The sequence below is a fragment of the Anguilla anguilla genome, chromosome 1 (assembly GCF_013347855.1).
Source record: "Anguilla anguilla isolate fAngAng1 chromosome 1, fAngAng1.pri, whole genome shotgun sequence".
NCBI lineage: Eukaryota > Metazoa > Chordata > Actinopteri > Anguilliformes > Anguillidae > Anguilla > Anguilla anguilla.
In genome coordinates this window covers 65955871-65980887 of record NC_049201.1, presented here as the reverse complement: position 1 = coordinate 65980887, position 25017 = coordinate 65955871, and the positions used below count along the sequence as shown (strand labels likewise).

Sequence of the window (25017 nt, the reverse complement as noted above, 5' to 3'; positions counted from 1 at the left end):
TTTCATTGATTTATTGATTAAATCTGTTTTATTGTTTTTAAAGTAATCTATCACTAATAATGTCAATAAGGTATGGATATTTGTCAAACAAGTTTCACAATATACAAAGCAGTAATCATCCCCATGCTGATTTAGGCGTGATTTCTGTTGGGTAAGTCTAAGAGGAATGCAATATTCCTTGATGATGCATCAGAATGTGGACACACCAATGATGTCACAAGGTAGGTCTACATATTGGCAAATGCAGCACTCTCTTCTCAAGAAAAGCAGTAAATTGCTGAGAAAAAGCCCAAGGTCCCAAGTATAGAAGCATGGGACTATTCTGAATCCAGAGGGGAATGAAGCCTTCTTAGTGAACCCTGAATTTATGTAACAGAGGTTATAAATAAATGGCAGTGGTCGAATGTCAGATAGATATAATTAATATGATCTATGGAAAGAAGCAGCCGAGTAAACCAAGAATACCCAACGTTTTCCTGAAAAAGAACTCTGTGGGGTTGCTTTTGACATAGATTTTATATTCAAAACCAACACCCAATCCCGTTACCTTGACTCCATTTCAGTTAATGTGCCAATAATATAATCAGTTGCATATGTCAGTGCAATTTACAATAAAAAACTACACTCTCAGAAATATATGTGCAGTGGAGGAGCATTTTGGTTCTTTAAGGAACACATTTCCCGAATGTACCCAGAAAGGTACTAAAAAGTACTGTATGCCTTTTGCATGCAAAAAAGGTACAAACAAATTGTTAAACCTATGGCAAGAATGTTACCTGCATTCCTGACTTTGGATATGATGTATTGGTGTGTGATGTGTGTGAATGCATGTGGCAATTTAATCATGGCTGAGGGTCAAGCTGGAAAGATTCATTTGGAGAAGCATTCAGACAAGGGTATTGGAGGTTTGGAACCTCTTAATTTTCCTTGCATCTAAATCCCCTACATGAGAAGGATCTGCTGCAGTACCACTACTGTGACAGAAGTGATTTGCATCAGTTCATCATCCACAAAATAATGATCTTTTCATTAGGAGATTCATTGGTTGGAGTTTCCATACTTATCAGCAAATACTGCGGACCTATCATTTCTGCTCATGCACATCAAGACACGCACAAATACACACATACATACATACACACACACACACACACACACACACACACACAGTCTGACGTGGTGTGAAACATACACTCACACCCCACTCCCCTTGAAAACTCAGCCAATGATTTAACTTCTCTTCATTTCACTGCCATGATTCAGGTTCATACCGTATGTATTTATTTTCTTAATTCTGTGTGTTTTTTTTCTTCCTGTGGCAAGTGACACACTGAGAGCTCTCTGTGCTGTGAATAAAACACCCTCTCATCGACAGAGCGCGTGGGGGAGGGGTTGGGCAGTGGAGGCAGGGGGCGCGGGTTTGGGGTTAACACAGTATAGACACACCAATTGACTACACTTGACGCCACAGTACCACAGAAAATGCCCTTGCACATTGAGTGCATTAGACTGTGGATGGATTTACTCTGGGCTGGCTGTCTGTCTATTAATTCAGGGTGAGACAGAAGGGAAGGGTGACATCTTTGGACACTGCTGGACATCAGGGCAGCTCTCAAAGGGACAAAAGCAGTGCATAGTGATTGAACAGGATGGTGTACATGCCTGCCCTTGAGAGATGTTCAGTGGTCGTGATGGAGGAGTAGGAAGAGAGGGAAGGAGGAGACTGGTGAGTGAGGAGGAAAGGTGAGCAGGGGGAGGGTGGAGAGTCAGGGAACAGGCCTGGAGTTGTGCACAGATATTATTTTAATCTCAAAAGAGTGTTCCAACATAAGCAACATGGAAATCTTGGCCATCACTTCTATCGCTACAGATTCAATACCTGCGCTGTTTTCCCAACCACCATTACGCTTCTCGTTAAATTTGAATCAGTATGGCCAAAGCAAGCAGGAATACCTCAGAAAGTCTACATTTTCAAATGAAAAGGTTTACCCCCTGTCCATTTAGAATAAATCCTTTAACTTTTTCTTAACATTCCTTCAGTGTAACTTTAGTTCTTACCCTGTAATTCCCCCCCCTTCTCTTTTCCACTCACCCCCTGCTACAGTGATGGTCTTTCACTTTCTCAGAGAAAAGGAGGCTTTTTTTTTTACAGGCCTCAATTCCCCCTGTCCCTCTGTGGGCTGATGGGTGGCTCATCCGGTTAAAGGGAAATTGCACTTTATAACACTTCTGCTTCTCATGACTGATATTGTCCTTCTAATGAATGTGTCGCCCTTCATTTCTCGATTAGTTATTTCATTTTAAATATCTAACGTTAGAAACAAAGACCTATTGTTTTTAGTGCAAGTCCACATAGTAATACGGTTTCCGGTTTTTTCTTCTTCGATTTCGTTTCACGACAAAATCGAGAAGAAGCGAAGCAAAACATTCCGTTAACTTAGCGTCGAAATCGAACAAACTAACGTCTGCTAGCTTTTGTTTGATGTGATATCGGTGTAATAATGAGGTGCATTGTACCCGGTTGTTATAATGTCCCCGTTAAACTTGCCTTGAAACCACATTTTCATATTTTTCCACGCGATGCAACTTTGTCAGACATGGCTGGATGTAATCAGACACCCCAACATAACAGCTGAAGAAGGTCGCAAATGAGGACTAAGGGTATGCAGCGACTACTTTGAAGGCACCGACTACCAAGGCGACCGTCAGAAGCCTGGAGCTGCCTGTACCCACCGTTTTCCCATCATTGGCCGAACTGCTGGAGGTAGGTACTATGCGAGCTGGCTAACGCTGTCGCGTCTGTTTGTGAGACATAGGATGTCTACCACCAGTTGCCGTTTGTCCTGGGAATAGCCTGTGGTTCCTCAATCAAAAGCCCGGTCCTGACTCGCTCTCGCACAATCAGTAAATTAGCCAGCTCTGCTTCTGTGTATTCCGGCTCAAATCGATAGGGCATAACAATCCCATGATCAAAAACAAAATCTCCTTTGTCCTCAGACATTTTTGGTTTCGCTAGCTAGTAGTCATACACCAGTATTTCTGGCGTAGACATATATATGTATATATGTCTATGATTTCTACGACCAACCTAATGTTATTGTGTGCAGGTATCAGAATTCGCGCAATGATATGCATCCTCGAGTTCGACACTAAACTGCCTGGGTCTAGCCTACTTCCTGCATTTGTTAAGGAAAACAACAAAGCAGCGTAAAATATTAACATAATGAAATAACTAATCAAAAAATGAAGGGCGACACATTCATTAGAAGGAAAATATCAGTCACGAGAAGCAGAAGTGTTATAAAGTGCAATTCCCCTTTAAGGGTCCTTTCTGCTAGTGCATGGAAGAGTAACATGAGCCGCGTTTCCACCAAAATTACCCGGAACTTTCAGTCCCAGGAACTACTTTACCAGGAACTAAAAGGTTCCTTCAGCCAATGGTTGTCTGCGTTTCCACCGGGGTCTAAAGTACCGCGAAGATTAGGCAAATTAGCCCACTGACGTTGTCGTCGGTCCATCTGTCATATAATTTCTTCTGTAACCCCATACTACCACCGAAGTAGCCTACATTATTTTCTAATAACCGGGACAGCCCGGAGGGGTTTATTCCACTTATATACAACGGGTTACCAACAATGACTATATATGGTTACTTTTGTATTTATTGATTTTCATATATCCTCTCAAACACATTCATTAACAGCAGAAAACATGCACACGTTGTAAACAATTTGCTGTTTTATTACTTTCTCGTCGTCAATTCCATATAGGCTAATCGCAAAATGACAAGAATAGAACGAAAACTCGGACTTGCGTGAAAATGTAAATTAGTAGTGGTACAGCCACCGTTTGCTTTCCTTCGAAGTTACTGCTAGCCGAGCAGCGAAGTGTGCCCTCCAGATGCAAACCATGCACCATAAATGAGTCTATAGTCTTCCTGGTCTTTTTGTGGAATTGAAAAATGGCAGTAAAATTGAGTAAAATTACGGCAGTCTGAAAAGGCTAAAGGGAAGATTACTAGAATTAACCTGTTATTTTACCCGGATAAAAAGTGCGGAAGGTGATTTCCAGTTTGCTTGTACTGTATCACCAATGTTAATTATGCAGAACTACCGCATACCTCACATAACTGTATCAAACGTTTTGAGTCAATTACAACGGGCTAACAAAGAAAATCCGGAAGAAAATATTCAGCAACCGAATTAATCCGTTTGAATGTTTTGGTAGCCTACGTAATATGCTGTCCCAGCACGAATGCTTAGCATTTTATAAAACGAATACTAAAGCAAGAAAAGAACAGAAGAGCACACGTTATAATTCCAAGACGTTGACAGGCTATAACCAAAAGTAGGCTACTGCGCCGCATAACATACAAGTTTGATTTGAAGTTATTATGAAAATAAATTGGTTTGCCGCTGCATATTTTCAAACATGGCGGGTAATGGCGGAAAATAAATACAACACAAATGCTACGAGTACTCGACCAATCAGAAATGTTCAGCGCTGCAAGCTCCACCCAAAAGGTTCCTGTACTTTCGGAAAGTACTACCCCCCGAGCAGGAACGTTTTGGGGGGTAAAACAAAGCCCCCAGAACTAAATTTAGACCCTAGTTCCTGCGGTGGAAACGCACTGAGTTCCTCAAAAGGTTCCTAGTTCCGGGGTATAGTTCCTGCGGTGGAAACGCGGCTATGGTCTGCGATTCAATCCCTACCATTGCCTGTGCTGACTGTGGTTAGTAGACCTCCTGAGCAACCATTAATTAACATTAGTTCCGCCCAAAGTTTGGGATGGTTCAGTTGGCAGGAATCCACTTCTCATTCTTCTCCAGCAAACCCTGCTAGTCAATCAGGCACCTATAAGCACTTTATGTAGACACATAGTTTGCCAAAACAAGCACATTGATTGGTGATTTTGGTTATTGTGCATAGAAAGTGTATTTGTTTTCAGAGAAGTGTTACCATGCTGTTAATTGTAACATTTTAGCATAGTTTAACTTTAACTTTAACAAATACAGTAAATACATGTATAAAATGTATGATGTTCTTACAAACAAATGTACTGAATTTGTGTCAGTAGATTGAGCTATCAGTTCTATTGCACTTTAGAGTGCTGCTGGAAGATTTGGTTTCCAAGTGAATGGATTCTCTTGAGCCTTGTTGTGTGGTCTAATGTGGGCACCGGCGGCCATGATGGTTCAAAGCCTACCTTCACCTACACTAAGAGACCAAGGCTGGGTCAGCTTGAATGAGGGGTCAGAAAGAGTGAAGATGCTGTTGGCGCATAGTTACACAGGTAAGCCAGGGAGGGGCACTGTTTCGCACCCAGACCACCCATTCTGGAACCAACTCTTTTCTGCTCTAAAGAGGTAGATTATTTTCCTTTTTTCAGCATGAAAGTTGCTAAAATAAGATATAACCCAGCTGTGTATTACAAATAGGGTAATGAAAATTATGGCAAGGAATCAAGTCTACATAATGAAAGCACTTTTATACTGTACCTGCACTAAGGAAGCAATTGAACACACCTGACAAAGTTATTTTCCCCAAAAATGATGGTGCCCTGAAATGTGTATACAAAGTCTATAAAAGGTATAAGAAGTTCTGTAATTTCTACATGGTGAAACCAAAATGTATTAAAGTATCATTTAATAAAAGTTGAGAATCTGCACTTTACCCTTGTGAATTGTTTAATTGCAAAGAGTGTAGAGTCAAATCAAGAAAAGATGTGTCTTTGTCCAAAACATTATGGAGGGCACTGTCCATATATACTTTGTCATATTTAGGTGAAGAGATGAATTTTTATGGGAAACGCTGATTCTGGGGAGGCATATGTGTGTTTAAGTGGGTTGAGGGGGATTTGCGGTCTGAGGATGGAGCCTGCATGCAGCACACAGTCTGGAGCTACGTGTACAGTCAGGGATTGGATGCCATGTGGTCACTTACATAACTCCCACATAGGTACACTTCATTACCTCCAACAAACACGCAATTCAAATGCAATACATCTGAGTTCTGGGTTTAATATTAAGAATGAGATAATCAACCATAAATTCACTTCGCAACTTAAAATGTAATTGTAGCAATATTTTTTTTGCATTGAATTATCATGACATAACTGTTTTAAGATGAGACTATTACTACTCTGTACTGATTGACAATAGGCTATTATAGACAGAAGACTACTCACTACAACCCCTATGTTCTTATTTCTGCTTTTATATGTCTTGCAATCATGGCCTTCTAAATGACTCTGGATTAAGCACATCTAGAAAATAAATTAAAAAAAACACATTAATAAAGAAGCAAGGAAACCACCAGCAAACAAACAGGACAATTATGTTCAAACCTCGATCTTGTCATGAGCAATCAATGGTATGTTGTAAAGTATACCTTGAAAAAATAAATATTTCCATTTAAAATAGATATATAATTACTCAGAATACATGTAATGTACTGGGACTTACTGATTTTGCAGTTTGTTTGCACTGAAAATTTTCCATTCAGTATACATAACAATGGATAGCCTGCTTGAAAACACTCCTCTTCTGCTATTAAATACTCAGGTATGTAGTGTATCTTACTATCTATAGATATTGTTTCTAAACTGGGTTACTACTTAGTTATTACAGTATGTGGAATTAGAAAGCTGAGTTCTTGTCTTATTAAAATTCAGCTGGAAGAGTCTCCTTTTTACTATATGTATTCTGCAAGTGACAAAATTATCATTCAATTGCAAGTCTTAAAGTTTGGCTTTGGTTACTGTAGCTTTACTGTAACCTGTATTTCATGGCATAATAGAAACTCATTACAAAATGTGCAAAACGTCAGAGAAACATCCCAGAGACATATGCATTTGGAGAAGGAAAAGGAGATGGCGAGAGCGAGAGAGGGAAAAATATGAGGAAATATCAGAGTACTCCTCCCATCTTTCTTTTTCTCACTTTCCCTGTTCCCCTCCTTCTCTGACCATCAGTCAATCTGAGATTTTCAAAGCTGACGGACAGAGAGCAACAGACTGACACACAGACACAGGCTTGGGGACTGTGTCATAGTCCTTCCTGGTAAGCCTTATTTTTAATTCCAATTAAAGTTAGTAGCAATAGCACGTATGATGATATCAGATATTGTTGGTATGTGTAATTCATTGGCATTATTTACAGCAGACAGTAACTTATTTGAGCTTCAGTAGTGTGTGGTTTCCCCCCTTTAGTGGGAGTGGGAGTTTTTTCTTTTTTATCTTCCTTTAGCTCACAAGCTCATAACTAAATGTTTATAGCATATAATGCATTTTGCAATATTTTAATTAGGAATATCATCACAAAATCACAAAATAGCCAGCTTGTGAAATGGAAGGAAAACTGTAGAGAGATGGAGAAGTACATTTAGGACTTTTTGTGTGATAGAAAACAAATAATATAAGTGGTAGTGACAGTAGTTGTGTAGACTTACAGTAGTAATAGAAGTTAGTAGTTATCACGTTATTAAAGTTGCAGTCAGCAAATTTTGTTAAGTTTTGTTAAGTCTAAATTTATAAATGTTTTAACTTCTTTCAAAATCAGCCAGGAAGTACAGTTCATCTGAACTTATTTTGCCTATATTTCATAATAAATTAATGCTGGCATGTAAGTAATAAACACCCAGTTTTCCATCTGATGTGTTCTTGATCTCAAGAAATCATCATTATCTGAAGTAACATAAGTAGTAGAAGTAGTAGAAGACAATTAGTAACACAATATTTTGTGATAGTAGTTGTACTATATATTTTTCTTCATAAAATTAAAAAAAAAACTTTCCTTACGGTTAAGTATACATAGTCCAGAAGTATACTTTTTCATTTGTGACATCTATTCCTTCCTCTTTAATAGTTTATTTTCTTACCTTCAATTTCAAGCCATTCCCTTCTTTTTCTTCTGTCCTTTCTGAGTTTATAGTCATTCATTCCTGTAGGAAACATGCGTGCGTATTCTAGGAATTAAACTTGGCAGGTCACAAAAAGTGCTAGTAAAAAGGTTATGTAACTGCTCACTCTGCTGTACAGTCTCACAGAGTAATGTACAGAGACCCTCTGTAAGTACCCCTCTGCTAACATGCATGAGTCTTTTTTTATCCCAGGCCTGCCAAAAATTGAATAACTTGTTGACTTTCTCTGCGCTACCTTATTTTCTCAACTCTTTAAATTATATTTTGTTACTTTTACTGCTTAAAACCAGTTATTTTCCTAATCTTCTCTGGTCACTTACATTGTTAGACAAACAAAACATTTAGTTTGATATCAGTTGGAATGTAGACAGCATATTGAAAGGTATTTGTATTTTATTATTCAAACAAAGCTGTTTTATGCAATATGAATACTTAGATTATATGTATAGAACTGGCTAGCGTACACCAACGAGTTCATGCAATTCTTGCCGCATGAACAGTCCTGGCATTTTTGTGTGGAGTAGCTGAACTCTGGGGCACATAGTGTACCTCAAGAGTAAATAGAATATACAGTCAGGTCCATAAATATTTGGACATTGACAAAGGTATTGTTATTTTAGCTGTCTACCACAGCATATTGGAGTTGAAATTAAATAATGAATATGAGCTCAAACTGCAGACCATTCAGCTTTAATTTGAAGGTATTTATATCCAAATCAGGTGAACAGTGTAGGAATTACAACACTTTTTATATGTGGTCCCCCCCTTTTTAAGGGACCAAAGGTAATTGGACAATTGGCTGCTCAGCTGTTCCACAGCCAGGTGTGTGTTATTCCCTCGTTATTTCATTTACAAGTAAGCAGATAAAAGGTCTAGAATTGATTTCAAGTGTGGCATTTGCATTTGGAATCTCTTGCTGTTAACTCTCAATATGAAGTCCAAAGAGTTGTCACTGTCGGTGAAGCAAGCCATCATTAGGCAGGAAAAAAAAAATCCATCAGAGAGATAGCAAAACATGTGGCCATATCAACCACTTCTTAAAAAGAAAGAACACACTGGTGAGCTCAGGAACACCAAAAGGCCCGGAAGACCACGGAAACCAAAAGTGGTTGATGACAGAAGAATTCTTTTCCTGGTGAAGAAAAACCTCGTCACAACAGTTGGCCAGATCAAGAACACCCTCCAGGAGGTAGGTGTATCTGTGTCAAAGTCAACAATCAAGAGAAGAATTCACCAGCGTAAATACAGAGGGTTTACCACAAGATGTAAACCATTGGTAAGCCTCAAAAACAGGAAGACCAGATTAGGGTTTGCCAAAAAACATCTAAAAAAGCCTGTACAGTTTTGGAACAACATCCTGTGGACAGATGAGACAAAGGTCAACTTGTACCAGAATGATGGAAAGAGAAGAGTATGGAGAAGGGAAGGAACTGCTCATTATCCAAAGCATACCACCTCATCTGTGAAGCATGGTGGAGGTAGTGTTATGGCGTGGGCATGTATGGCTGCCACTGGAACTGGTTCCCTTGTATTTATTGATGATGTGACTGCTGACAAAAGCAGCAGGATGAATTCTGAAGTGTATAGGGCTATATTATCTGCTCAGATTCAGCCAAATGCTTCAAAACTCATTGGACGGCACTTCACAGTGCAGATGGACAATGACCCGAAGCATACTGCGAAAGCAACCCAAGACTTTTTTAAGGCAAAGTAGTGGAACGTTCTGCAATGGCCAAGTCAATCACCTGACCTGAATCCAATTGGGCATGCATTTAACATGCTGAAGGCAAAACTGAAGGCAAAACTCCCCAAGAACAAGCAGGGAACTGAAGACAGCTGCAGTAGAGGTCTGGCAGAGCATCACCAGGGAAGAAACCCAGCATCTGGTAATGAGTATGGGTTCAAGACTTTAGGCAGTCATTGACTGCAAAGGATTTGCAACCAAGTATTAAAAATTACAATTTAATTATGTTAGTTTGTCCAATTACTTTCGAGCCCCTAAAACTGGGTATAACAATGCATAAAAATGGTTGTAATTCCTACATTGTTCATACAATATTTTTGACAAAACCCTTAAATTAAAGCTGAAAGTCTACACTTAAATCACACCTTGATTGTTTCATTTCAAATCCATTGTGGTGGCATACAGAGCCAAAATAATGAAAATTGTGTCACTGTCCAAATACTTATGGACCTGACTGTATGCCCAGTGGTTGTGACTGAACCTAAAAAACTACTGTGAATTTCAGGTTGGTGTACAATTCACTGCTTTTGTCCTAAAGGTGACTTGAAACATACAATTTTGGCTTTGATGTACTTATAGTCAACATTTTGTCAACATTTTTTCACTGCTGTTGTTTCTTTGATTTACTGGAACTCAATATTAACTTAATATTTGCTGACTGGAAATATTGTGCCAAACCAGATGGGAAAGCAGATTAAGAAGACTCCTGAATTATTATTCCCAATGCCTAGAATTCTTTAATTGTACTCTTGAAGGGGGGGGGGGGGGGGGGGGGGGGAACCAAACAGATAAATTCTAAAGATCTTTAACCATTACAAATGAGAGGCTTTAATAAAGTCCTGCTATTTTTTATATTTTGGACTTTCGTATTTGTACATTTTTGGCTTGACTTGACATTTAACCAGCGCTATCTTTCCTAGGGCAGCCCACAGGGAATCCACACCCTTCAGTCTTGACAAAGAGAAAGAAGTCTCTTTGCAATTCACCCATTTTGGATTCCCACATCACCTCTTCTCTCCCCACAGTGAGGAGACGGATACACTTTCATCCCCTTCAATAAGGAAATCTGACCACTTTTTGTGTGTAGATCCAACCCTTTCCCCATTTACTTCAGCTTAATAGGGGATTTTGATCCCACTAATTTTAAAATGCTTTTCTCTCTGGCATTCCTTGTTCTGCTCCTGTTCAGCCATTCCCTACAGACCACAGCCCATGAGAAAAAAACTAAAGCAGAACGTTCACACCGCAGCCTCCTGGTGAACCATAGCCCAAATGTAAACAACAACCCTCCTTCTTCATCAAAAGCCACCCATTACCTTACCTCTGCCAAACAGAGCATCGCTTCTACAGCCACGCCTTCAGATGCAAGCAGTGAAAAGACCTCCCAAAAGGAAGAAAGCCCCTCCTCTGCACAGCACCCCATCAAAGTCTTGATTTCCAATGCCTGGTTCCAGAAAGACACAAGCAAACACACAGCCAACTCTACCCTGGTGCAGGACAAGGAACTGGACCTTGAGCGTGGCTCTCCGCTAGTTCTGACTCATCAGATCAACCTGGTACCGGGAGCATGTGGCGGCTGCGAGGCAGAATTTGCCACTCTGCAAAAGCGCTTGGACCATCTGGAGAGGGAGGTGTCCACTCTGAAGCAGAACTGTGCGTGTGCCAAAGGTATTGCAGTCCGGCTGCACTTATGGAGCTCTTTCTGTTGCCCTCTGTCATTCCACTGTCCCACACTGCCTCTCTTATATGCTCTCCTCCTCACTCTCTCACCCTGTAATGCTCTCTTTCTCTCCCTCACTAAACTCTGATTAGGGACAGCAGATATATGTACAGGCGTTATGATCTGGCTTTCCAGCCAGTGAGTGGCTATGCTAACCCTAGCTGCCTCAGTGTGGTATTAATGTTATCTGGTGTCAGTCATTGTTCAGGCATCTCCCACTCTCACATGCTCAGGGGCTGCCTGCTTCCCTCAATCAGATGAAAACGAGTGTCCGAACGACTGCAGTGACCAGGGGAGATGTGAGGGGGGTAGATGCGTCTGCTTCCCAGGATTCAATGGGCATGACTGCGGCACTGCTGTGTGCCCCTCTGACTGCAGTAATAACGGACAGTGTGTGAATGGCCAGTGCGTGTGTGACAACGGCTATTCAGGACTTGAATGTGCTAACAAATCCTGCCCTGGTAACTGTAACAACCAAGGACAGTGTGTGAAGGGAACTTGTGTGTCTCACCCTGGTGTCATGGGCACTGACTGCTGCACTGGTAAGTTACTTACTGCATTAACTCATATTCAAACTGTGAAACATGAACTGTTACTATGAGTTGTCTAGTCATCAATTATCTCACTAGATTGAATTAATCTGCCATTGGAAACGAGGTTAAGAAAGTCATGTTAAAAAATATTCAAATGCAAATACCGGGCAATGGTCATGTTTTGTTTTGCTGATATCACATTTATCCACCTTGTGTTTTCTCCGCCCAGCTCCCTCAGGCTCTGTCCATCTTAGGAGCAGAGATATAACAGACTCGTCTGTCGCTCTTTTCTGGACCCAGCCCTCTGTCCAGTACAGCACCTACCACATCACTTTCACAAGCCTGGTATAATGCCTTTGTATGCTCTGCATCATTGCAAGATTTTAAAGAATTCCACACCGTTTAATATACTTGCTCAGTTTAACAGAACTCATGTATTCCAATCACTGTTCAAAGCATACCAGCATATTCATCATCGCAATATAAAACTATCCCAGACTTAAATAATCAAAAGACAGCACAAAATGGAATCTGTTGAAGTACAGTAGCTTCTTTTGCTTTTACACCACCTATGTATTCACGGTCAGTACCATATGTATCCCGTGAGTAACACAGTTTTTTTTTAGAATGTCAGTTCAGTCGAATTCAACATTGCGGTTAGGACAGATTTTCATTTAGAACGTGACTTTCAATCTGTTCATCTTTATCTGGGGTGGTCAGAGAGATGGAGGTGGAACAATTCAAGCCAATGTAGGAGGAAGGGCCCTGAGCTTCACTCAGACTGGACTGGCTGCAGGTCAGAAGTACAAGGTGTCAATCAGAGGAGAGAGAGATGGGAAGACGGGACCAGAGAGCAGCACTGAGTTCACGACTGGTGCGTTTGTGCAAAAAGTGGGGTCATGGTTTTGGTAGCAATTTCAGTGTTGTTGCTTACTCATGAAGCCTCCTGGATAGATTTTGTGCAGATTTATTGGCCATAACTTGGTCATCATGTTTAACTTTGACCAATAGTACCATGAAGCCCTTGGACACGAACATTGCATTTAAACATCTCCCTTTACCTGCAACTCTATTTTTGCATGATTTCAATTAATTGTGTTTATGTAAAATGTCTATAACCAAAAAACAAAATGATGGTTATGTTTATTTAGCTGAGATAAGTTGTATAATCCCCATTTTCTCCACACAGCTCCCTCAGGCTCTGTCCATCTTAGGAGCAGAGATATAACAGACTCGTCTGTCACTCTTTTTTGGACCCAGCCCTCTATCCAGTACAGCACCTACCACATCACTTTCACAAGCCTGGTAAAATGTCTTTGTATCCTCTGCATCATTACAAGATTTTAAAGAATTCCACACCCTTTAATGTACTTGTTCAGTTGAACAGAACTCATGTATTCCAATGACTGTTCAGAGCGTACCAGTAGATTCATCATCGCAATATAAAACTATCCCATACTTAAATAATCAAAAGACAGCACAACATGGAATCTGTTGAAGTACAGTAGGTTCTTTTGCTTTTACACAACCTATGTATTCACGGTCAGTACCATATGTATCCCGTGAGTAACACAGTTTTTTTTTTAGAATGTCAGTTCAGTCGAATTCTACATTGCGGTTAGGACAGATTTTCATTTAGAACGTGACTTTCAATCTGTTCATTTTTATCTGGGGTGGTCAGAGAGATGGAGGTGGAACAATTCAAGCCAATGTAGGAGGAAGGGCCCTCAGCTTCACTCAGACTGGACTGGCTGCAGGTCAGAAGTACAAGGTGTCAATCAGAGGAGAGAGAGATGGGAAGACGGGACCAGAGAGCAGCACTGAGTTCACGACTGGTGCGTTTGTGCAAAAAGTGGGGTCATGGTTTTGGTAGCAATTTCAGTGTTGTTGCTTACTCATGAAGCCTCCTGGATAGATTTTGTGCAGATTTATTGGCCATAACTTGGTCATCATGTTTAACTTTGACCAATAGTACCATGAAGCCCTTGGACACGAACATTGCATTTAAACTTCTCCCTTTACCTGCAACTCTATTTTTGCATGATTTCAATTAATTGTGTTTATGTAAAATGTCTATAACCGAAAAACAAAATGATGGTTATGTTTATTTAGCTGAGATAAGTTGTATAATCCCCATTTTCTCCACACAGCTCCCTCAGGCTCTGTCCATCTTAGGAGCAGAGATATAACAGACTCGTCTGTCACTCTTTTTTGGACCCAGCCCTCTATCCAGTACAGCACCTACCACATCACTTTCACAAGCCTGGTAAAATGTCTTTGTATCCTCTGCATCATTACAAGATTTTAAAGAATTCCACACCCTTTAATGTACTTGTTCAGTTGAACAGAACTCATGTATTCCAATGACTGTTCAGAGCGTACCAGTAGATTCATCATCGCAATATAAAACTATCCCATACTTAAATAATCAAAATACAGCACAACATGGAATCTGTTGAAGTACAGTAGGTTCTTTTGCTTTTACACAACCTATGTATTCACGGTCAGTACCATATGTATCCCGTGAGTAACACAGTTTTTTTTTAGAATGTCAGTTCAGTCGAATTCTACATTGCGGTTAGGACAGATTTTCATTTAGAACGTGACTTTCAATCTGTTCATTTTTATCTGGGGTGGTCAGAGAGATGGAGGTGGAACAATTCAAGCCAATGTAGGAGGAAGGGCCCTCAGCTTCACTCAGACTGGACTGGCTGCAGGTCAGAAGTACAAGGTGTCAATGAGAGGAGAGAGAGATGGGAAGACGGGACCAGAGAGCACCACTGAGTTCACGACTGGTGAGTTTGTGCAAAAAGTGGGGTCATGGTTTTGGTAGCAATTTCAGTGTTGTTGCTTACTCATGAAGCCTCCTGGATAGATTTTGTGCAGATTTATTGGCCATAACTTGGTCATCATGTTTAACTTTGACCAATAGTACCATGAAACCCTTGGACACGAACATTGCATTTAAACTTCTCCCTTTACCTGCAACTCTATTTTTGCATGATTTCAATTAATTGTGTTTATGTAAAATGTCTATAACCGAAAAACAAAATGATGGTTATGTTTATTTAGCTGAGATAAGTTGTATAATCCCCATTTTCTCCACACAGCTCCCTCAGGCTCTGTCCATCTTAGGAGCAGAGATATAACAGACTCGTCTGTCACTCTTTTTTGGACCCAGCCCTCTATCCAGTACAGCACCTACCACATCACTTTCACAAGCCTGGTAAAATGTCTTTGTATCCTCTGCATCATTACAAGATTTTAAAGAATTCCACACCCTTTAATGTACTTGTTCAGTTGAACAGAACTCATGTATTCCAATGACTGTTCAGAGCGTACCAGTAGATTCATCATCGCAATATAAAACTATCCCATACTTAAATAATCAAAATACAGCACAACATGGAATCTGTTGAAGTACAGTAGGTTCTTTTGCTTTTACACAACCTATGTATTCACGGTCAGTACCATATGTATCCCGTGAGTAACACAGTTTTTTTTTAGAATGTCAGTTCAGTCGAATTCTACATTGCGGTTAGGACAGATTTTCATTTAGAACGTGACTTTCAATCTGTTCATTTTTATCTGGGGTGGTCAGAGAGATGGAGGTGGAACAATTCAAGCCAATGTAGGAGGAAGGGCCCTCAGCTTCACTCAGACTGGACTGGCTGCAGGTCAGAAGTACAAGGTGTCAATGAGAGGAGAGAGAGATGGGAAGACGGGACCAGAGAGCACCACTGAGTTCACGACTGGTGAGTTTGTGCAAAAAGTGGGGTCATGGTTTTGGTAGCAATTTCAGTGTTGTTGCTTACTCATGAAGCCTCCTGGATAGATTTTGTGCAGATTTATTGGCCAAAACTTGGTCATCATGTTTAACTTTGACAAATAGTACCATGAAACCCTTGGACACGAACATTGCATTTAAACTTCTCCCTTTACCTGCAACTCTATTTTTGCATGATTTCAATTAATTGTGTTTATGTAAAATGTCTATAACCGAAAAACAAAATGATGGTTATGTTTATTTAGCTGAGATAAGTTGTATAATCCCCATTTTCTCCACACAGCTCCCTCAGGCTCTGTCCATCTTAGGAGCAGAGATATAACAGACTCGTCTGTCACTCTTTTCTGGACCCAGCCCTCTGTCCAGTACAGCACCTACCACATCACTTTCACAAGCCTGGTATAATGCCTTTGTATGCTCTGCATCATTGCAAGATTTTAAAGAATTCCACACCGTTTAATATACTTGTTCAGTTGAACAGAACTCATGTATTCCAATGACTGTTCAGAGCGTACCAGTAGATTCATCATCGCAATATAAAACTATCCCATACTTAAATAATCAAAAGACAGCACAACATGGAATCTGTTGAAGTACAGTAGTTTCTTTTGCTTTTACACAACCTATGTATTCACGGTCAGTACCATATGTATCCCGTGAGTAACACAGTTTTTTTTTAGAATGTCAGTTCAGTCGAATTCTACATTGCGGTTAGGACAGATTTTCATTTAGAACGTGACTTTCAATCTGTTCATTTTTATCTGGGGTGGTCAGAGAGATGGAGGTGGAACAATTCAAGCCAATGTAGGAGGAAGGGCCCTCAGCTTCACTCAGACTGGACTGGCTGCAGGTCAGAAGTACAAGGTGTCAATGAGAGGAGAGAGAGATGGGAAGACGGGACCAGAGAGCACCACTGAGTTCACGACTGGTGAGTTTGTGCAAAAAGTGGGGTCATGGTTTTGGTAGCAATTTCAGTGTTGTTGCTTACTCATGAAGCCTCCTGGATAGATTTTGTGCAGATTTATTGGCCAAAACTTGGTCATCATGTTTAACTTTGACAAATAGTACCATGAAACCCTTGGACACGAACATTGCATTTAAACTTCTCCCTTTACCTGCAACTCTATTTTTGCATGATTTCAATTAATTGTGTTTATGTAAAATGTCTATAACCGAAAAACAAAATGATGGTTATGTTTATTTAGCTGAGATAAGTTGTATAATCCCCATTTTCTCCACACAGCTCCCTCAGGCTCTGTCCATCTTAGGAGCAGAGATATAACAGACTCGTCTGTCACTCTTTTTTGGACCCAGCCCTCTATCCAGTACAGCACCTACCACATCACTTTCACAAGCCTGGTAAAATGTCTTTGTATCCTCTGCATCATTACAAGATTTTAAAGAATTCCACACCGTTTAATATACTTGTTCAGTTGAACAGAACTCATGTATTCCAATGACTGTTCAGAGCGTACCAGTAGATTCATCATCGCAATATAAAACTATCCCATACTTAAATAATCAAAAGACAGCACAACATGGAATCTGTTGAAGTACAGTAGGTTCTTTTGCTTTTACACAACCTATGTATTCACGGTCAGTACCATATGTATCCCGTGAGTAACACAGTTTTTTTTTAGAATGTCAGTTCAGTCGAATTCTACATTGCGGTTAGGACAGATTTTCATTTAGAACGTGACTTTCAATCTGTTCATTTTTATCTGGGGTGGTCAGAGAGATGGAGGTGGAACAATTCAAGCCAATGTAGGAGGAAGGGCCCTCAGCTTCACTCAGACTGGACTGGCTGCAGGTCAGAAGTACAAGGTGTCAATGAGAGGAGAGAGAAATGGGAAGACGGGACCAGAGAGCACCACTGAGTTCACGACTGGTGAGTTTGTGCAAAAAGTGGGGTCATGGTTTTGGTAGCAATTTCAGTGTTGTTGCTTACTCATGAAGCCTCCTGGATAGATTTTGTGCAGATTTATTGGCCATAACTTGGTCATCATGTTTAACTTTGACCAATAGTACCATGAAACCCTTGGACACGAACATTGCATTTAAACTTCTCCCTTTACCTGCAACTCTATTTTTGCATGATTTCAATTAATTGTGTTTATGTAAAATGTCTATAACCGAAAAACAAAATGATGGTTATGTTTATTTAGCTGAGATAAGTTGTATAATCCCCATTTTCTCCACACAGCTCCCTCAGGCTCTGTCCATCTTAGGAGCAGAGATATAACAGACTCGTCTGTCACTCTTTTTTGGACCCAGCCCTCTATCCAGTACAGCACCTACCACATCACTTTCACAAGCCTGGTAAAATGTCTTTGTATCCTCTGCATCATTACAAGATTTTAAAGAATTCCACACCCTTTAATGTACTTGTTCAGTTGAACAGAACTCATGTATTCCAATGACTGTTCAGAGCGTACCAGTAGATTCATCATCGCAATATAAAACTATCCCATACTTAAATAATCAAAATACAGCACAACATGGAATCTGTTGAAGTACAGTAGGTTCTTTTGCTTTTACACAACCTATGTATTCACGGTCAGTACCATATGTATCCCGTGAGTAACACAGTTTTTTTTTAGAATGTCAGTTCAGTCGAATTCTACATTGCGGTTAGGACAGATTTTCATTTAGAACGTGACTTTCAATCTGTTCATTTTTATCTGGGGTGGTCAGAGAGATGGAGGTGGAACAATTCAAGCCAATGTAGGAGGAAGGGCCCTCAGCTTCACTCAGACTGGACTGGCTGCAGGTCAGAAGTACAAGGTGTCAATGAGAGGAGAGAGAGATGGGAAGACGGGACCAGAGAGCACCACTGAGTTCACGACTGGTGAGTTTGTGCAAAAAGTGGGGTCATGGTTTTGGTAGCAATTTCAGTGTTGTTGCTTACTCATGAAGCCTCCTGGATAGATTTTGTGCAGATTTATTGGCCATAACTTGGTCATCATGTTTAACTTTGACCAATAGTACCATGAAACCCTTGGACACGAACATTGCATTTAAACTTCTCCCTTTACCTGCAACTCTATTTTTGCATGATTTCAATTAATTGTGTTTATGTAAAATGTCTATAACCGAAAAACAAAATGATGGTTATGTTTATTTAGCTGAGATAAGTTGTATAATCCCCATTTTCTCCACACAGCTCCCTCAGGCTCTGTCCATCTTAGGAGCAGAGATATAACAGACTCGTCTGTCACTCTTTTTTGGACCCAGCCCTCTATCCAGTACAGCACCTACCACATCACTTTCACAAGCCTGGTAAAATGTCTTTGTATCCTCTGCATCATTACAAGATTTTAAAGAATTCCACACCCTTTAATGTACTTGTTCAGTTGAACAGAACTCATGTATTCCAATGACTGTTCAGAGCGTACCAGTAGATTCATCATCGCAATATAAAACTATCCCATACTTAAATAATCAAAATACAGCACAACATGGAATCTGTTGAAGTACAGTAGGTTCTTTTGCTTTTACACAACCTATGTATTCACGGTCAGTACCATATGTATCCCGTGAGTAACACAGTTTTTTTTTAGAATGTCAGTTCAGTCGAATTCTACATTGCGGTTAGGACAGATTTTCATTTAGAACGTGACTTTCAATCTGTTCATTTTTATCTGGGGTGGTCAGAGAGATGGAGGTGGAACAATTCAAGCCAATGTAGGAGGAAGGGCCCTCAGCTTCACTCAGACTGGACTGGCTGCAGGTCAGAAGTACAAGGTGTCAATGAGAGGAGAGAGAGATGGGAAGACGGGACCAGAGAGCACCACTGAGTTCACGACTGGTGAGTTTGTGCAAAAAGTGGGGTCATGGTTTTGGTAGCAATTTCAGTGTTGTTGCTTACTCATGAAGCCTCCTGGATAGATTTTGTGCAGATTTATTGGCCAAAACTTGGTCATCATGTTTAACTTTGACAAATAGTACCATGAAACCCTTGGACACGAACATTGCATTTAAACTTCTCCCTTTACCTGCAACTCTATTTTTGCATGATTTCAATTAATTGTGTTTATGTAAAATGTCTATAACCGAAAAACAAAATGATGGTTATGTTTATTTAGCTGAGATAAGTTGTATAATCCCCATTTTCTCCACACAGCTCCCTCAGGCTCTGTCCATCTTAGGAGCAGAGATATAACAGACTCGTCTGTCACTCTTTTCTGGACCCAGCCCTCTGTCCAGTACAGCACCTACCACATCACTTTCACAAGCCTGGTATAATGCCTTTGTATGCTCTGCATCATTGCAAGATTTTAAAGAATTCCACACCGTTTAATATACTTGTTCAGTTGAACAGAACTCATGTATTCCAATGACTGTTCAGAGCGTACCAGTAGATTCATCATCGCAATATAAAACTATCCCATACTTAAATAATCAAAAGACAGCACAACATGGAATCTGTTGAAGTACAGTAGTTTCTTTTGCTTTTACACAACCTATGTATTCACGGTCAGTACCATATGTATCCCGTGAGTAACACAGTTTTTTTTAGAATGTCAGTTCAGTCGAATTCTACATTGCGGTTAGGACAGATTTTCATTTAGAACGTGACTTTCAATCTGTTCATTTTTATCTGGGGTGGTCAGAGAGATGGAGGTGGAACAATTCAAGCCAATGTAGGAGGAAGGGCCCTCAGCTTCACTCAGACTGGACTGGCTGCAGGTCAGAAGTACAAGGTGTCAATGAGAGGAGAGAGAGATGGGAAGACGGGACCAGAGAGCACCACTGAGTTCACGACTGGTGAGTTTGTGCAAAAAGTGGGGTCATGGTTTTGGTAGCAATTTCAGTGTTGTTGCTTACTCATGAAGCCTCCTGGATAGATTTTGTGCAGATTTATTGGCCAAAACTTGGTCATCATGTTTAACTTTGACAAATAGTACCATGAAACCCTTGGACACGAACATTGCATTTAAACTTCTCCCTTTACCTGCAACTCTATTTTTGCATGATTTCAATTAATTGTGTTTATGTAAAATGTCTATAACCGAAAAACAAAATGATGGTTATGTTTATTTAGCTGAGATAAGTTGTATAATCCCCATTTTCTCCACACAGCTCCCTCAGGCTCTGTCCATCTTAGGAGCAGAGATATAACAGACTCGTCTGTCACTCTTTTTTGGACCCAGCCCTCTATCCAGTACAGCACCTACCACATCACTTTCACAAGCCTGGTAAAATGTCTTTGTATCCTCTGCATCATTACAAGATTTTAAAGAATTCCACACCGTTTAATATACTTGTTCAGTTGAACAGAACTCATGTATTCCAATGACTGTTCAGAGCGTACCAGTAGATTCATCATCGCAATATAAAACTATCCCATACTTAAATAATCAAAAGACAGCACAACATGGAATCTGTTGAAGTACAGTAGGTTCTTTTGCTTTTACACAACCTATGTATTCACGGTCAGTACCATATGTATCCCGTGAGTAACACAGTTTTTTTTTAGAATGTCAGTTCAGTCGAATTCTACATTGCGGTTAGGACAGATTTTCATTTAGAACGTGACTTTCAATCTGTTCATTTTTATCTGGGGTGGTCAGAGAGATGGAGGTGGAACAATTCAAGCCAATGTAGGAGGAAGGGCCCTCAGCTTCACTCAGACTGGACTGGCTGCAGGTCAGAAGTACAAGGTGTCAATGAGAGGAGAGAGAAATGGGAAGACGGGACCAGAGAGCACCACTGAGTTCACGACTGGTGAGTTTGTGCAAAAAGTGGGGTCATGGTTTTGGTAGCAATTTCAGTGTTGTTGCTTACTCATGAAGCCTCCTGGATAGATTTTGTGCAGATTTATTGGCCATAACTTGGTCATCATGTTTAACTTTGACCAATAGTACCATGAAACCCTTGGACACGAACATTGCATTTAAACTTCTCCCTTTACCTGCAACTCTATTTTTGCATGATTTCAATTAATTGTGTTTATGTAAAATGTCTATAACCGAAAAACAAAATGATGGTTATGTTTATTTAGCTGAGATAAGTTGTATAATCCCCATTTTCTCCACACAGCTCCCTCAGGCTCTGTCCATCTTAGGAGCAGAGATATAACAGACTCGTCTGTCACTCTTTTTTGGACCCAGCCCTCTATCCAGTACAGCACCTACCACATCACTTTCACAAGCCTGGTAAAATGTCTTTGTATCCTCTGCATCATTACAAGATTTTAAAGAATTCCACACCGTTTAATATACTTGTTCAGTTGAACAGAACTCATGTATTCCAATGACTGTTCAGAGCGTACCAGTAGATTCATCATCGCAATATAAAACTATCCCATACTTAAATAATCAAAAGACAGCACAACATGGAATCTGTTGAAGTACAGTAGGTTCTTTTGCTTTTACACAACCTATGTATTCACGGTCAGTACCATATGTATCCCGTGAGTAACACAGTTTTTTTTAGAATGTCAGTTCAGTCAAATTCTACATTGCGGTTAGGACAGATTTTCATTTAGAACGTGACTTTCAATCTGTTCATCTTTATCTGGGGTGGACAGAGAGATGGAGGTGGAACAATTCAAGCCAATGTAGGAGGAAGGGCCCTCAGCTTCACTCAGACTGGACTGGCTGCAGGTCAGAAGTACAAGGTGTCAATCAGAGGAGAGAGAGATGGGAAGATGGGACCAGAGAGCAGCACTGAATTCACGACTGGTGAGTTTGTGCAAAAAGTGGGGTCATGGTTTTGGTAGCAATTTCAGTGTTGTTGCTTACTCATGAAGCCTCCTGGATAGATTTTGTGCAGATTTATTGGCCATAACTTGGTCATCATGTTTAACTTTGACCAATAGTACCATGAAGCCCTTGGACACGAACATTGCATTTAAACTTCTCCCTTTACCTGCAACTCTATTTTTGCATGATTTCAATTAATTGTGTTTATGTAAAATGTCTATAACCGAAAAACAAAATGATGGTTATGTTTATTTAGCTGAGATAAGTTGTATAATCCCCATTTTCTCCACACAGCTCCCTCAGGCTCTGTCCATCTTAGGAGCAGAGATATAACAGACTCGTCTGTCACACTTTTCTGGACCCAGCCCTCTGTCCAGTACAGCACCTACCGCATCACTTTCACAAGCCTGGTATAATGCCTTTGTATGCTCTGCATCATTGCACGATTTTAAAGAATTCCACACCCTTTAATGTACTTGTTCAGTTGAACAGAACTCATGTATTCCAATGACTGTTCAAAGCATACCAGCAGATTCATCATCGCAATATAAAACTATCCCATACTTAAATAATCAAAAGACAGCAGAAAATGGAATCTGTTGAAGTACAGTAGCTTCTTTTGCTTTTACACAACCTATGTATTCACGGTCAGTACCATACGTATCCCGTGAGTAACACAGTTTTTTTTTTGAATGTCAGTTCAGTCGAATTCAACATTGCGGTTAGGACAGATTTTCATTTAGAACGTGACTTTCAATCTGTTCATCTTTTTCTGGGATGGTCAGAGAGATGGAGGTGGAACAATTCAAGCCAATGTAGGAGGAAGGGCCCTCAGCTTCACTCAGACTGGACTGGCTGCAGGTCAGAAGTACAAGGTGTCAATCAGAGGAGTGAGAGATGGGGAGATGGGACCAGAGAGCACCACTGAGTTCACGACTGGTGCGTTTGTGCAAAAAGTGGGGTCATGGTTTTGGTAGCAATTTCAGTGTTGTTGCTTACTCGTGAAGCCTTCTGGATAGATTTTGAGCAGATTTATTGGCCATAACTTGGTCATCATGTTTAACTTTGACCAATAGTACCATGAAGCCCTTGGACACGAACATTGCATTTAAACTTCTCCCTTTACCTGCAACTCTATTTTTGCATGATTTCAATTAATTGTGTTTATGTAAAATGTCTATAACAGAATAACAAAATGATGGTTATGTTTATTTAGCTGAGATAAGTTGTATAATCCCCATTTTCTCCACACAGCTCCCCCAGGTTCTGTCCATCTTAGGAGCAGAGATATAACAGACTCGTCTGTCACTCTTTTCTGGACCCAGCCCTCTGTCCAGTACAGCACCTACCACATCACTTTCACAAGCCTGGTAAAATGTCTTTGTATCCTCTGCATCATTGCAAGATTTTAAAGAATTCCACACCCTTTAATGTACTTGTTCAGTTGAACAGAACTCATATATTCCAATGACTGTTCAGAGCGTACCAGCAGATTCATCATCGCAATATCAAACTATCCCATACTTAAATAATCAAAAGACAGCACAACATGGAATCTGTTGAAGTACAGTAGGTTCTTTTACTTTTACACAACCTATGTATTCACGGTCAGTACCATATGTATCCCGTGAGTAACACAGTTTTTTTTTTAGAATGTCAGTTCATTCGAATTCTACATTGTGGTTAGGACAGATTTTCATTTAGAACGTGACTTTCAATCTGTTCATCTTTATCTGGGGTGGACAGAGAGATGGAGATGGAACAATTCAAGCCAATGTAGGAGGAAGGGCCCTCAGCTTCACTCATACTGGACTGGCTGCAGATCAGAAGTACAAGGTGTCAATCAGAGGAGAGAGAGATGGGAAGATGGGACCAGAGAGCAGCACTGAGTTCACGACTGGTGAGTTTGTGCAAAAAGTGGGGTCAGGGTTTTGGTAGCAATTTCAGTGTTGTTGCTTACTCATGAAACCTCCTGGATAGATTTTGTGTAGATTTATTGGCCATAACTTGGTCATCATGTTTAACGTTGACCAATAGTACCATGAAGCCCATGGACACGAACATTGCGTTTAAACTTCTCCCTTTACCTGCAACTCTATTTTTGCATGATTTCAATTAATTCTGTTTATATAAAATGTCTATAACCGAAAAACAAAATTATGGTTATGTTTATTTAGCTGAGATAATTTGTATAATCCCCATTTTCTCCACACAGCTCCCTCAGGCTCTGTCCATCTTAGGAGCAGAGATATAACAGACTCGTCTGTCACTCTTTTCTGGATCCAGCCCTCTGTCCAGTACAGCACCTACCGCATCACTTTCACAAGCCTGGTATAATGCTTTTGTATGCTCTGCATTATTGCAAGATTTTAAAGAATTCCACACCGTTTAATATACTTGTTCAGATTAACAGAACTCATGTATTCCAATCACTGTTCAAAGCATACCAGCATATTCATCATCGCAATATAAAACTATCCCATACTTAAATAATCAAAAGACAGCAGAAAATGGAATCTGTTGAAGTACAGTAGGTTCTTTTGCTTTTACACAACCTATGTATTCACGGTCAGTACCATATGTATCCCGTGAGTAACACAGTTTTT

General features: G+C 40.2%; 1 protein-coding gene across 1 annotated transcript in view; it reads left to right on the top strand.

Moving 5' to 3' along the window:
• Window positions 1-2633: 2633 nt before the first annotated feature.
• Window positions 2634-25017, top strand: part of LOC118231145 (tenascin-X-like) — a 47221-nt gene continuing 24837 nt past the window's right edge. The window contains exons 1-29 of the mRNA XM_035424696.1: window positions 2634-2764; window positions 6974-7061; window positions 10585-11332; window positions 11618-11926; window positions 12147-12262; window positions 12638-12791; window positions 13107-13222; window positions 13599-13752; window positions 14068-14183; window positions 14559-14712; window positions 15028-15143; window positions 15519-15672; window positions 15988-16103; window positions 16479-16632; window positions 16948-17063; window positions 17439-17592; window positions 17908-18023; window positions 18399-18552; window positions 18868-18983; window positions 19359-19512; window positions 19828-19943; window positions 20318-20471; window positions 20787-20902; window positions 21278-21431; window positions 21747-21862; window positions 22237-22390; window positions 22706-22821; window positions 23197-23350; window positions 23666-23781. Of these exons, the coding sequence (XP_035280587.1) occupies window positions 10813-11332; window positions 11618-11926; window positions 12147-12262; window positions 12638-12791; window positions 13107-13222; window positions 13599-13752; window positions 14068-14183; window positions 14559-14712; window positions 15028-15143; window positions 15519-15672; window positions 15988-16103; window positions 16479-16632; window positions 16948-17063; window positions 17439-17592; window positions 17908-18023; window positions 18399-18552; window positions 18868-18983; window positions 19359-19512; window positions 19828-19943; window positions 20318-20471; window positions 20787-20902; window positions 21278-21431; window positions 21747-21862; window positions 22237-22390; window positions 22706-22821; window positions 23197-23350; window positions 23666-23781 (4185 nt within the window). The 5' untranslated portion in view covers window positions 2634-2764; window positions 6974-7061; window positions 10585-10812. The remainder of the gene's footprint in view (window positions 2765-6973; window positions 7062-10584; window positions 11333-11617; window positions 11927-12146; window positions 12263-12637; window positions 12792-13106; window positions 13223-13598; window positions 13753-14067; window positions 14184-14558; window positions 14713-15027; window positions 15144-15518; window positions 15673-15987; window positions 16104-16478; window positions 16633-16947; window positions 17064-17438; window positions 17593-17907; window positions 18024-18398; window positions 18553-18867; window positions 18984-19358; window positions 19513-19827; window positions 19944-20317; window positions 20472-20786; window positions 20903-21277; window positions 21432-21746; window positions 21863-22236; window positions 22391-22705; window positions 22822-23196; window positions 23351-23665; window positions 23782-25017) is intronic.